The sequence below is a fragment of the Vipera berus genome (genome assembly GCF_964194415.1).
Source record: "Vipera berus genome assembly, chromosome: 5".
NCBI lineage: Eukaryota > Metazoa > Chordata > Lepidosauria > Squamata > Viperidae > Vipera > Vipera berus.
In genome coordinates this window covers 49,483,878-49,496,809 of record NC_138207.1, presented here as the reverse complement: position 1 = coordinate 49,496,809, position 12,932 = coordinate 49,483,878, and the positions used below count along the sequence as shown (strand labels likewise).

The 12,932-nt window shown below is 36.6% G+C and overlaps 1 protein-coding gene across 2 annotated transcripts in view; it reads right to left on the bottom strand.

Moving 5' to 3' along the window:
• Positions 1 to 1,068: 1,068 nt before the first annotated feature.
• The window catches only part of NEURL1 (neuralized E3 ubiquitin protein ligase 1), a gene marked incomplete at both ends in the record, with an annotated part of 159,267 nt that continues 147,403 nt past the window's right edge, over positions 1,069 to 12,932 (bottom strand). For both annotated transcript variants that reach the window (XM_081330098.1, XM_081330099.1), the window contains 2 exons: positions 1,069 to 1,310; positions 2,432 to 2,578. In XM_081330098.1, the coding sequence (XP_081186224.1) occupies positions 1,069 to 1,310; positions 2,432 to 2,578 (389 nt within the window). The remainder of the gene's footprint in view (positions 1,311 to 2,431; positions 2,579 to 12,932) is intronic.

The following is a 12,932-nucleotide window of genomic DNA, read 5'->3' as shown; positions in this document are numbered from 1 at the left end:
GATTACTTGTTACCAGAGACAGAAAAAAATTCCAAGAATTCAATTATGCCAAGGATATATACAGTTCTAGGAGAAGCGAAACTAACATATTCTTCATGTATGAATCCTTCATTAAATCAAAGAGGCAATTAAAAATAAATAAAACCCATTTTGGTCCTGATTTCTTTTCCTTCAACAATATAAATCCAGTGTGTAACACATATTCATTTTGGTAAAAGATTATACAACTGATCATTTACTTTTCTTTCAAACCTGGGATACATAATGAATGGCTCAATGACAAATTAAAAATAAAACTGACATCATGTACCATTATTTTCCCAAAGCACCACTTCCTAGTGGAATGAACTGTTGAAAGCAACAGTAAAAGAGGAAAATAATTAAAGAAGGAAGTGATATCATGCTTATGAGATATGAACAGCTGCTGCCTTGAAAAAGTAGAAGAGGACAACTACAGAAAGTAGAATCAAAGTCAACGGTTAACTGCTGGTCGTCTGTGCACTGCACAGCATAGAAAAACCAATCCAAGTATAGTCTTCCTTAGTAGCGGCATGTGCTGCATTATAATTACGTGTAGAATATGGCAGTCACTGGTATGATTAGAAAAACTGGGGGGAAATCCTATGTGAGGCTCTCTTGCCCATGAAGGTAGTTCTAGCACTGAAATGATTTATTCTACTCCTCTTGTTTCATTCATTTAGTTCACTTAATGTAACATGAAAATCTGCTTATTTCGCATTATTATCTTCTTTGATCTTTGTAATATCCAACTAGGAAAGAAAGAACAGGAAAAAATGCAATGGGGAGCCAAGGAAAGGTAGACATGAAATCCAGCTTTTCTTGCTGGCTACACATATTAAATGTTCACAGGAGCACTTTGTTAGATGCCAAGGAAAGAAGACATTTTTAGCCCTCAAAATTTCAGGTGGGGGAAGGCTGTGCCCACGGTTAACCACATTCAGAATTAGCTACATATTTAAAGAAGGAAACCACTTCCTCCCCCTTCCTTGTCCTGGTTAAGTTTTATGAAGATCCTCTTCCTAATTCCTATCCTTCTGCCATGCAACTTTAAGTGCTGCGATAGGTTTTGATTATGTCCTTGATGGCACGTCTACAGATAGGACAGCAGGCATTAGCCATCTTCTTGAGTTTGAGCCCACATGTATAACACAGACACATATGTCCACAGGAGTAAATCACAGTATCCACCATATTCTCATAGCAGATAGTACACTCATCATTCCAAGTTCCTGAGATGGAAGAAGAAAGAGGGGATTCTGGCATACTGATTGGAGAGTTTGGAGCGGTACCTGCAAAATAAGAGACACTTTTACTTTTTAAATCTGTAATCAGCTTAGGATTTCTAGGCCAAAGGATAAAATATGGAGAATGTGACCACGTTTTTACAAAACTTCCAAAAAGCATCATCAATAGATAAATACTAAACTAGACAGAACATTCAAATCAAAAGAAGTGTTAAATTCTCTTTATGTACATTTGTTATGTGTGTGTTATTTCCAAAATACTACAGACCTACATAACAATCTCTTGGATCGTTACTGAAACAATATATAAGCTTCAGAATCTACTGTTTTCATAACTTTGTATTACATGTTTTTTCTACAATGACTTTTCCAGTCAGATTTACTATGCTCTGAATTCTGGCATATGAAGATGAAACATCTTTCAGTGCTTACAATATGTTATTCTTACTATCAAAATACATAATGAAGTAACTTTTCTTCTCCTTTGCTACCGATTTATTAACAAAAATATTTAGTGTCCAGCCTAACTTCAGGATCCCCTTCTTGATCCATTAGCAAAGCTGTTATATGAATACCTTTGATATAAAAATACTATTTCATGGCATAAATATTTGACAAGAAATCATGGGAAAGGATTGTCACCCTATTTAGTGGAATTACACTTTTTCCAAAAGTATTCCATTTATATTTATGCACAATCATTCCCAGCATTACGCTAATCTGGTGTCAACCTCTTTCAGGTTTGGACTTTCTTAGCAACCCCATCCAATGCACTCAGAGGCGTAGGATTAAGGAAGTTGTTACCCAAAATTTTTAAATGGCACCAGAAGTCATTGCACTGGGCCTGGGCCTCCACAGATGGTGCTCTTTGCTAATTCCATATTGCTACTGCATATATTTTGAATGTTTGCCATTTGTTAAAATATTGTGTATTTAAATAAATAAATAAATAAATAAATAAATAAATAAATAAATAAATAAATAAATAAATAAATAAATATTGAGTTCTTTTGTTCTTTTTAGTGGAGAGAGAGAATCTAACTCCTGCTCCTTGCGCATTGTGAGTGATCACAAAGAAAAAAGAGTATGGATTTTCAGTCTTACAAGATAATGAAATATTCAGAACTGGAAAGCATGCAACTTGGTGCTATGGGAGAAATACTCACCACTGAGTGAGCTGCCAAGTGGGCCAGAACTAGACATACATAGGACAGGGTCAGAAACATCATTGCAGAGAATGGAAGATGAATTGGGAGATGGGGTGGGTGAGCTTGGTGCTGAAGGTCCTAGGTGTTCAGCCGTGAGGGTAGAACCTGTAAAAGAGAGTAATATAATCCAGCAGTTCAAACAGCCCTGTTATGCTATAATTGGAACACACATCTATTCACACCTTCATTGTACTGCAGAGTTTGTTGATTTTCTTTGAGCCAGTCCTACTGCTACAGCCTAGTTTTTCTCACAGAGTTGTGGAACAGATAAAACAGAAAAAATATGTTTGGGAAGTTTTGTAGGAATAAAATAAGAAATGACTTCACGCAATTGCTAGGAAACAATCCTGGGTTTAGAACACATGACTGATTATTCTGAAAGCAGAGAATATATACTGTATAGTATATGGCAGGCAGGTGGATAGTTCATTCCTCTTTCACCTCTGCCCTTGCTATTTGTCTTCTCCTTTGATTAAAGAGAAAAGCAGGAAATTAATATAGTATGCTAAGGTCTGATGTGTGAAATGAGAACAGAAATAGGCAGATGTGTGTGAGAGAGAGAGGGGGGGAGAGGGGGGAGAGAGAGATGGGGATGGAAAGAAAGAAAGAAAGAAAGAAAGAAAGAAAGAAAGAAAGAAAGAAAGAAAGAACAGCCTGTACCCAATATATGCATTCTATTTGCTCCAGGTTTTATAGACCTTTTGGTCTAAACCACCTTATTAATGTTTACATAGGGTGTTTATATAACCTTTAGCTACTTTCACATCCTAACATTCAGTGAACAGAATGACAAATGGCAAAATATTATTCATCAGTAAAGCATATGGTTAGTGTATTAAAGTCTCAAATTCAGCCTGTTATGTCTCCAATCAAAGATACCCTGCCCATGGTCAATAGAAATGTTTTCTGCATAAGGCATGGAGAACCACTGGAAGAATATCTATGCCATGTTTATGTTCCATTCTTTTCATTAAGAGTTTAAGGTTTACCTGTGGGCTTCCCACTCTTTTAGCCCCACAAGACTGAGCCTCAGTGGTGGGTTAGACTCATAAACAGTGACTGGTTCAAAGTCAAACTGAGCCCTCAAATATGTGGATTATATAAGTGTGTCAGAGTTGGGAGGGGAGAGAAGAAAGAAAGACTTTGTTATGACGAGTATATTTCTTCTTTGGAAGTCCTGACCAGAGAGGAACTGACATTGACTAACATAACCAGGAGACTGCTGGAAGGGTAGAATGCAGTTTCCACATCCACATGGTTAACTATATATTGGTTTTTAGCCGCCCACACTAAAGCTGCTCTTAAAGTAGTTGCCCTTAGACTGGGTGCAAATACCTCATCATAATCCTCAGTAGTTTGGGCAACCAAACGTGCTTTATGGGTTACAGTCCCATCTACACCTTTATCTTGTATATCCATTTGCAACCTATAGCTTGCTCACCAGGTGGCAGTTTTGCTTTTTCGTAGACCTTAAGGTCCTGCAAAGACTTTAACTCCCTATTCATTGCAGCTTTCCATGATTTCTGTTCTTTTTCAGGATACATCCTGATTTCATCATAGTTAGAAGGCTCTAACTCAACTTGGCATATTACACTGGCTTCATAACGATCTGGTGGCCGTTTTTCGCGTGTTGAACGCCTAGGTAGTACAGGGCTTTGTACTGGTGTTTCCTCTGTTTCCTCTTTTATCTTTCCTATCGCATCTTCCTCTTTTAAAGGTACAGAAGATGTCTTTACATTTCTAGCTATGTCATCAGAGGAGTCCTTCAGGGAGGCGGGGAAGACACCCTCCTTCAAGGAAGCAGTTATTACTGCCTGGAACCAGCCTCGTGTCTCCTCCCGAGCCGCATAAACCAGCCAGGAGGGGCACGGGTCCAACAAACAGGTGGTGGAGCTCAGCCTCCTCATCATCCTGTCCACATCATCAGGGGAAACAGGATCGAACTCAGTCCAGATAACATGCTCAAGACCGTCCGATTCCTCCACGTCAGACTCTGCCCAGTCAGAGTCCAGACCGGCCCAGATCTGAGCGATTTTGTCCGTCAGATGATGACTAAACTCCTCGGCCCGCCCCTGCAAGGGGTCCTCCCTCACCTCCTGGTTAAGAAGGGAGCGAGTCACCCTAAACAGGGCGGCCGGGCGATTATCTGCGGATGCGATAAGGGCAGAGAAGTAATTAGCCTTCGCCGTCCTTATCGCCGCAAGATAAGACCTTATAAAGGTTCTTAACTGCAATCGGTCAGATTCGGATCGGGTGGATCTCCAACAGCTCTCTAGACCCCGTCTCCGACGCTTCATCTCCCGGAGCTCCACAGAAAACCATGGAGCCCAACGGGATCTGCGCCGGGTCAGGGTTTATATATTTTCAACCCAACTATGTAGGCAATCACCATATGCCTAACAGACTTATTATTTTTAAACCACCCCAAAATAAAACCTGTCTAGAACTATTTACAGAAAAGCATACTAAAATATACAATTTGAATAAAAACATATACAATAAAATAAAAACCGGTAAAATGAAAAATGCAAAAAATGCAAAGAAGGCAACAGTAAGACTGTCATTCAAAGTCTAAAACAAGATGAATTAAAATACAGTTAAAAACTCATTAAAAATCTAGGAAAATAGAAATGATGTTAATGTGAGCACCAATTTCCTCTCTATATAAAGTCAAGCTATATTTGTATATATAAGTTATAATATTTATATGCAATATAACAACCAATCATTTCTTGCATTTTCTTACATTTAACTCAATATTGTTTGCTGGATCTAGGCCCAAAGTACCATTGTGGCTATAACATTAGCCTGACATACAGAATATCACCTGTGTAAAGCCTGGCAGACCTGTTTTTTATGTTACAGTACTATTTTATGTTTCCTGAGCTACCCACATTATTGGATTGTTTAACAGGTTCCAGAGTGTATTATTCCATTTGTCATTTGATGCAGAAAAATTTCACCCCAGCTCCCAAGTAGTGTAAAATGAACAAGTACTGCAACATGCTTTGCAGGCATGTAGGACTTTGTAATACTTTCATCTGGGTTAACAGAAAGCTGAATAAAAGACAAGAAGATTGCTTCAGCTTTTCAATAGTGCACAAATAGTTTTTTTTAAATTAAATAAATAATCCATCAGAAAAATGAGCAATATGGGAAAGCAACATACTAAATTAAAAAAGAACTGGGAACTCCATCACTGGAGGTTTTCAAGAAGAGATTGGACAACCACTTATCCAAAATAGTAGAGGGTCTCCTGCTTAACTAGAAGACCTCCAAGGTCCCTTCCAACCCTATTATTTTATGTTCTAACTTTCTCCTAGTTTTTGACTCTGTGCAAGTCGGACAAAGGTTACAATCACTATTCAACTGGAATTCCATTAAGAACGACTGGAGCAAAGATTGGAGACCTGCATGATTATCTTCCCAGTTGAGAGGGCAAACCTACCATTGCATGCAAAAGTCAGCTACAAGTTTGAAAACAGATAGGTACAAACATAGCCTGGACCAGATTCCAAAGGGTTAACTCTGTAATTACTGAAACAATATCACACCATCTAACTATGTTATCTATAATGTGAATGTCACTGTACTTTTTGAAAAATTTCATTCCTTCTGAAGATAATGCTTATACTTTGCTCTTCACAAAATGACTTGTTTTGCTTTCTGTGAATAATATATAAGGGCAGTCTTGTGAATTAAAGTCTAGCAAACCTAAACACTAATGTGGAACTTACAGTTTCAGTTATATTCCATAATGTATTTTATCTATCAGTAAATACTTAAATATCCAAATCACATTCACAAGTCAGTTCTTCAGAAACAGATCTCACAATAATAAACTGACTTTACAGGAGCTATTTCAACTTTCTGTCTTACTTGATGTAGCACAAAACTATTCATTTTAATTTTACCATTTTAAAAAGGAAAGCAGTAGAGGGAAGGTAATAAAATCAGTAAAACCACTCAAAATGCCAAGATCACTGAGGACAATGTTCAGACAAAAGTCAGCTGTTTCTAATGGACCATTCATTAACATTTTGGCCAATCCTGGCAGTGCTTGACTATTTTCTTTTGGCAGTTAATGTGGCTCTGCTTTTGTAGATAATTTTAAAATGTTAACTGATTACCATCAGTTCAATAATGAGAAAGAAGAAAGGAATGAGGAGACAATAGCCTCTAGCTTAAAATATGAGCCAGGGTAACTATTCCCCATCAATTTCACAAGCGGACTCTGTTTTCATTTGCAAGCAAATGTTCATCTGTTCTAGATTATACATTCCTTCAACTCTGCATTGCCCCAATTGAAAAGAAACAACTTGCCCAGCATGGCTTGATAGATGACATTTTATTGTCAACTTGGGTGTTATTTTAAAAGAATCATTAAGTCCATGAATGAGACACATTAAAATAATCTTTAATTATACTGACCTTAAAGTAGCACCCTCACACTTATTCCAATAGGATCTAAACAAAACTTTTGCATATATAAAATCTATTTGACATTGCCACCTTTTCTCTTTGAGAAAAGTCAGGTGACTGATGGTGACTTGAAAAAAGGTAAGAGAGGCAAAATAGAGATCAGCAGTAGAGATACAAATCTCATCAGTATAGTTTTCTGCAAGACTCAAGGATGGGCAGAGATTATTCAAATAGCTGGTGGAAAAGGCCCTGGTCCAGGGAGTACACCAAGGTTCGTCATATTCAGATGGATGCCAACAAGCTTGCAAAAGCCACATATTGGTCAGTTTTGGCTTCATTTTCCCATTGCAGACAGCAGATGTGGAAGTGAAGCAATTTAAACCAAGACTGTACTGGAAGAAAAGGATTAAATTCCTCTCCTTCCAATACAAATTCACTATGGAGAACAATCATTTGTTAAGCAAATTTTTGAACCAAATTTCATGACATAATGATAAATATCATATCTATATTTACATTGAAATGATGAAATGATTAAAACTACTACAATGTAAAAGCAACATACATTGAATGTCAACTTGCATTCTTGTTTCTGTAAACTGATATTCAAGAAATCTCATCTTGCTTTCTTTAAAGCTAAACCTGCACTCATCAAAAGCCATACCACTAATGGAACAGGTTTGGACGTTTAAAAAGGAGCCAGAAAATCCCGTTCAGATACATAAGTTTTCAACCAAAGATTTTTATGAGATAAGTTATTATTTCAACTTCCTGAAGCAATTCCAATTAAGATATGATACAATGATCTGCTTTTTAACCTTGGTTTATTAAATAATATTATGGTTTGCACATAAGTTTAAAGTAAAAGAATTGGTTGCATAACAACAACAGGCATCAACTGTGTTGACCTCATGTCTAATGCACAAAGGAAATAATAACCTCAACTCCTAATTTTCTGCAGATATTGTCACACATCAAGCATTTAGGGTCTAGGATATTGCCAGAAAATGCTTATTTTTCTGCTATTACAATGCTCACTAACTTGGAGGCTTTGGAGCATTTGCAAAAAAAGGCTTATGGTGATTGAACTATAAAGTTATTCTAGCCATACTAACTTATCCTGGAGATTTGGGAAACTCTTACAGGATGGGAACAGTATGGTCAGCTCAGAATAATCTCCAACATAATAGTTTCCTTACTGCTTCTAAGCAACTTCTCTTCTGTCCCTATCAACATCATGGAGTAGTTTGCTGCAGTCCTATTCATAGACCTGTATAAACAAGGCTCAATTCCTTCCAGCAAGTGTTATCCAAATGTTCTGGATATGCCACACATTCTCCCTATCCTTGCCTCCCTACTTCACAATATGTTCAATTGAAAAGAATTAAACTGTATACTGTAAACATCATAGCAAGGGACAGACTTCATCACAGTTAATATACACACAGCAAAGAGAAAGACTAAACAGCAGCTACAAATGTTCAACAAAAAATATGTAACCAAAAGTCTTCCAATCATGTTTGGCCTACAGTAAATGAGATAACATCTCATTTAACAAGTTATTTAATCTTCCACAATAATTCCAATGTATCAGAGATTTTTAGAAATTAAAATGATAATTCCACTTGCATCCACTGTTTTAGGTAAAAACCCCAACCCTTTCCCCCTCCCCCCCAAAAAACCCCAAACCTCAGGGGAATAGGAAAAGCCTTTAAAAGATGCCTTATTGTGAATTTGGTTCAAAAGGACAAATCCACCACATCCGGACTAGAAAATTACAGATTACAATTACAATTTTCTGTACCTCCTTGCACCATTTTTTGGTGTTCTAGACATTTGGAGCCCTTTTGATGAAAACCGTGTTTTGATGTTGACTAGAACTTGTTTCAGCAGACACTTCAGTGAATGGAAGATGTGCATAGTAAAACATGTGAGCAGATATGTGCTAAGGAGCTGTAAAACTCTGATACAGTTTTGGGCAAAGAGATTTCTTAAAGTATGGCATCTAAAGAAAAAAATAAACAGTGTGTATATCAAATTGAAGAGAGTTAAACAAGTAATCATATTACAGAAAAAAAGACTCATGTCATTGCTGAAAGAGTAGTTTCCAGAGAAATAACTATGATAGTATATTGCAACAAAAGGAAAATGCACTTAAAAACAAGTTCATCAGATGTATGAAGTATTATCTTGTAGGAAAGAATATGTGCACATTCATTGTCCAGTGGTGTATGGAAACAAATAATGAGGTCATAAGGAAATAAAATGTTTAAGGTACAAATAGTGTTAATAATATTTTTTCATTGTGGCTATTTACATAGGGACATGGTGGCTCAGTGGGTTAGGACACTGAGCTTGTTGATCAGAAGGTCGGAACTTTGGCAGGTCGAATCCCGAGTGCCGCGTAACAGAGTGAGTGCCTGTTACTCGTCCCAGCTTCTGCCAACCTAGCAGTTCGAAAGCACGTAAAAAATGCAAGTAAAAAAATAGGGACCACTACGGTGGGAAGGTAACAGCGTTCTGTGCACCTTTGGCATGTAGTCATGCCTGCCACATGACCACGGAGACGTCCTCGGACAAGCGCTGGCTCTTTGGCTTTGAAACGGAGATGAGCACTGGCCCCTAGAGTCGGAAACAACTAGCATGCATGTGCGGGGGAACCTTTACCTTTACTATTTACATAACAGTTGTTACATATGACTAAAATGGTCTGGTATTTGTAAGCTAATGATAAGACCATTTTGTTTCATCAATGTCACATCTACTGACCATTTATGAATGGTCTGCTGTCTGCAAAGTAATGGTGGATTGTAGACAGCTAAAGCTTATCCCATAACAAGGATGTAAAAGGTGGATTAAGACCTCTGGAGTATCACAAACAATTTAAAGGGATCTACTTTTTTAAAAAAAGCATCAGGCATGGTAGTGCAGTAATTTTCCAATTGGCTGAGGTTTACGTTGGCTGGGAGTTCTAGGAACTGCAATCCCAATACATCAATGTAATGGCAGCTTGGGTGCAGTTTCAAAAATCCTTGATTTCACAAGTACACAAAGAGTGAATTTTTTTTGTAGAGGAGGCAGTACAACGAAGTACAAAAGTAAACATAATAAAAATGTGTTATTGTATTGTACAGTTTGCTGAAAGTACAAACTTGGCAGTTATTAAGAAGTTTAGTCTATTCTGTCACTCTTATAAGAAAGCAAAAGAAAAGTCAACCAACTCTGGTATTCATGGAAGAAATAGGTACACATTATATGTTCTGTCAGTTACAAATAAATTCAGAAAGATGGCAAATCACCCTGTATCCAATTTATTCTATACAAGCTTAAGATGTAGGGAACATTAAGGGAACAAGTTCACTAATTAGTAACGTTCTGTTTCACCCAAGACTATTTTATTGTTCTGATTCTGATAGTTATTCACTCTACTCTCCCAGAGGTACAAATGTTAAATTTTATATACTGGTTGAAAATTTCTTCACTGTAACTTACCATTTTTATTATCCTCTTCAATAATCTTTCACCAGCTGTCATGTCTACCCCATTCATTTCCCTGTGAACTGGTGACGGAAAGGGAAGAGGAGGATCTCCTGGCTAGGATAAATGTACAGGGGTCTTTCATCAACTGCTGTCCACAAAATACTTGGGTAAAACATTAAAAGCTGGAGGCTGGAAGAGGGGTTACCTATTTACAGAAGCTTTTTGGGATTTCCAGAGATGGCTGTTAAAACCTGCCTTAACCCAACCATCTAATCTGTATTGAAGAGCAGCAGTCTCCAGAATCAGAAAAAGACCTTTCCTGCCATTTTATGGAAGTAGGCTGTTCATGCAAAATATCTACTTGTCGCTGAGTTATGCTTCATGACAACATTATGGTTCCTATCAGATTGAATGATAATAATTAAAGAAGAATTGCAAGTGGAAACAGGTTCTCATTCATATTTGATACATAGCACTTCTGGAATCACTCTGGTAGTAATGAAGATACCGGTGCAATGCATAGCCTTACCCAGGACAACCAGTTATTACATGCAGTTCATTGTTTAAAACTACAGCTGGAATGTATCTATATTCTTGAAACCACTGATAACATCAAGAGAGAAATGAGTAACCACATGAAAACTTCATCCAAGGAAGAATTTATGAATCATGTTACCTTGTAAAATCTCTGAAAAACATAACTTGGGAATCTCAAGGTCAGATTCTGCAGTAAATAAATCTTTAGTTATTTCAATTCCATCACTCATGATGTTCAAATGTTATGCTGAAATGCATTTCTGAATTAGATATTTTAAAATGAACTTCAGTTTGAACCAGCTTTCCTTTGCTCCCTACCTTCTATTAACAATATGAATGCTTATTCCAGACTAAAACAAGTTGATATGGTTTGCAAAAACATCTTAATGAATAAAAAAAATACAGTATAGAACAAGAAAACTCTAAGCTTTTTCAGAAGATACATGGGTGTCTGCAAAGGAAATGTTCCATTGTCAGAAGAACAAAGCAATTTCAAATTTACATGAATGATACTGTAAATGATGCTGCCACAGAAGTCAAAGTTAGGACACTCTGTAATGTCAAATGTATATTAATGATGAAATCTGAAGATTAGGTTTATTAGAAATTTCTGTATCTTCAAATTATCATTACTAATATATGGCTAATATGCAAAGAAAAAGAACAACATGAACCTGATGGATAGGGTCAGTCAGTATTTCACACATCTGGCTAATTCCTTTCTAAGATAGACCAAAGGCAGATGACATGTGGCAAAATCCTATTCTCCAAAAGGTCCTTCTAAACTGATTCCCACCAAAGTACGAAAGTGCTGTCTGCCTTTCAGCAATGTGCCTCAAAAGATGGCTCTAATAAATTCCTGTCTCTTTAAAAAATCCATTTTTCCATATTGCCAAATTGCTCCTAGAACCTGGAGAAAGCACCTGAAAGAAAATATGAGACAAAGAGATTCATTAAGAACATTTCACAGTTTTGCATCTGCCAAACTCTCCTTGTGATGGACTCATTCTAATCTGCTCTTTAAAAGAGCCTGTTACAGTCCTTGAAAGGGGAATTTTAAAAGAAATGTGGCTGTTTCAGTGATAAGCACAGCAGTATCTCTGTAATGGTTGATCAATTGAAAGCAAAGAGATCCTGCAGCTACACTACATATGGAGAACAGTTGATATACGTGCTTAGCAGGACAGGCTCTGCAATAGGTCTAATATGCTGTTTGAAGTCTACAGAGTCCTTTTAGAAAAAAGCATCTGACACCAACAAAAAGTTCCACCCTTGTGCAGCTGAACATTAGCCTTTTGTGGTCTGTTCCCTTTCTTATTAACTCTTCCAGTTCTTCAGTATTCTGGAGCACAGGCTGGTGTCTTCGGCTTTGTACAAGCAAAGACCTCGTCGAAACGTCGCCAAGACACCCTCAATCTTACACGGGAAAACACCCGAATACGGCAAGACCAAGACCTACATACCTGTACCCGTGAAAATCTACGAAAACAAATTATATATATATATATATATATATATATATATATATATATATATATATATATATATATATATATATATATATATATATATATATATATATATATATATATATATATATATATATATATATATATATATATATATATATATATATATATATATATATATATACATACACACACACATACATACACACATACATACACACACACACACTGTATATAGGAGGACAACCTTGTATACTGTACTATGCAGCACTACCATCCTTTTTCTGTGATCCAGAACCTTCACCAGATGGCATATTTGTAAAAAAAAAATGAAACAGCAATCAAAATCTATATATTAAACCATTGCTAGATTTAGTATACATCGTAGAAACAACTTCAGCAAAGCAAATTCACCAGTCTAATGACATCATCATACCATTGTCTCAATTTCTATTATCTGTGGAGGATGAAAATATATTTCCAAAAAGCCAATTCTACTACTTGCAAAAAAATACTCACTTCAACTACATCAAATTATTAACTTATAGAAA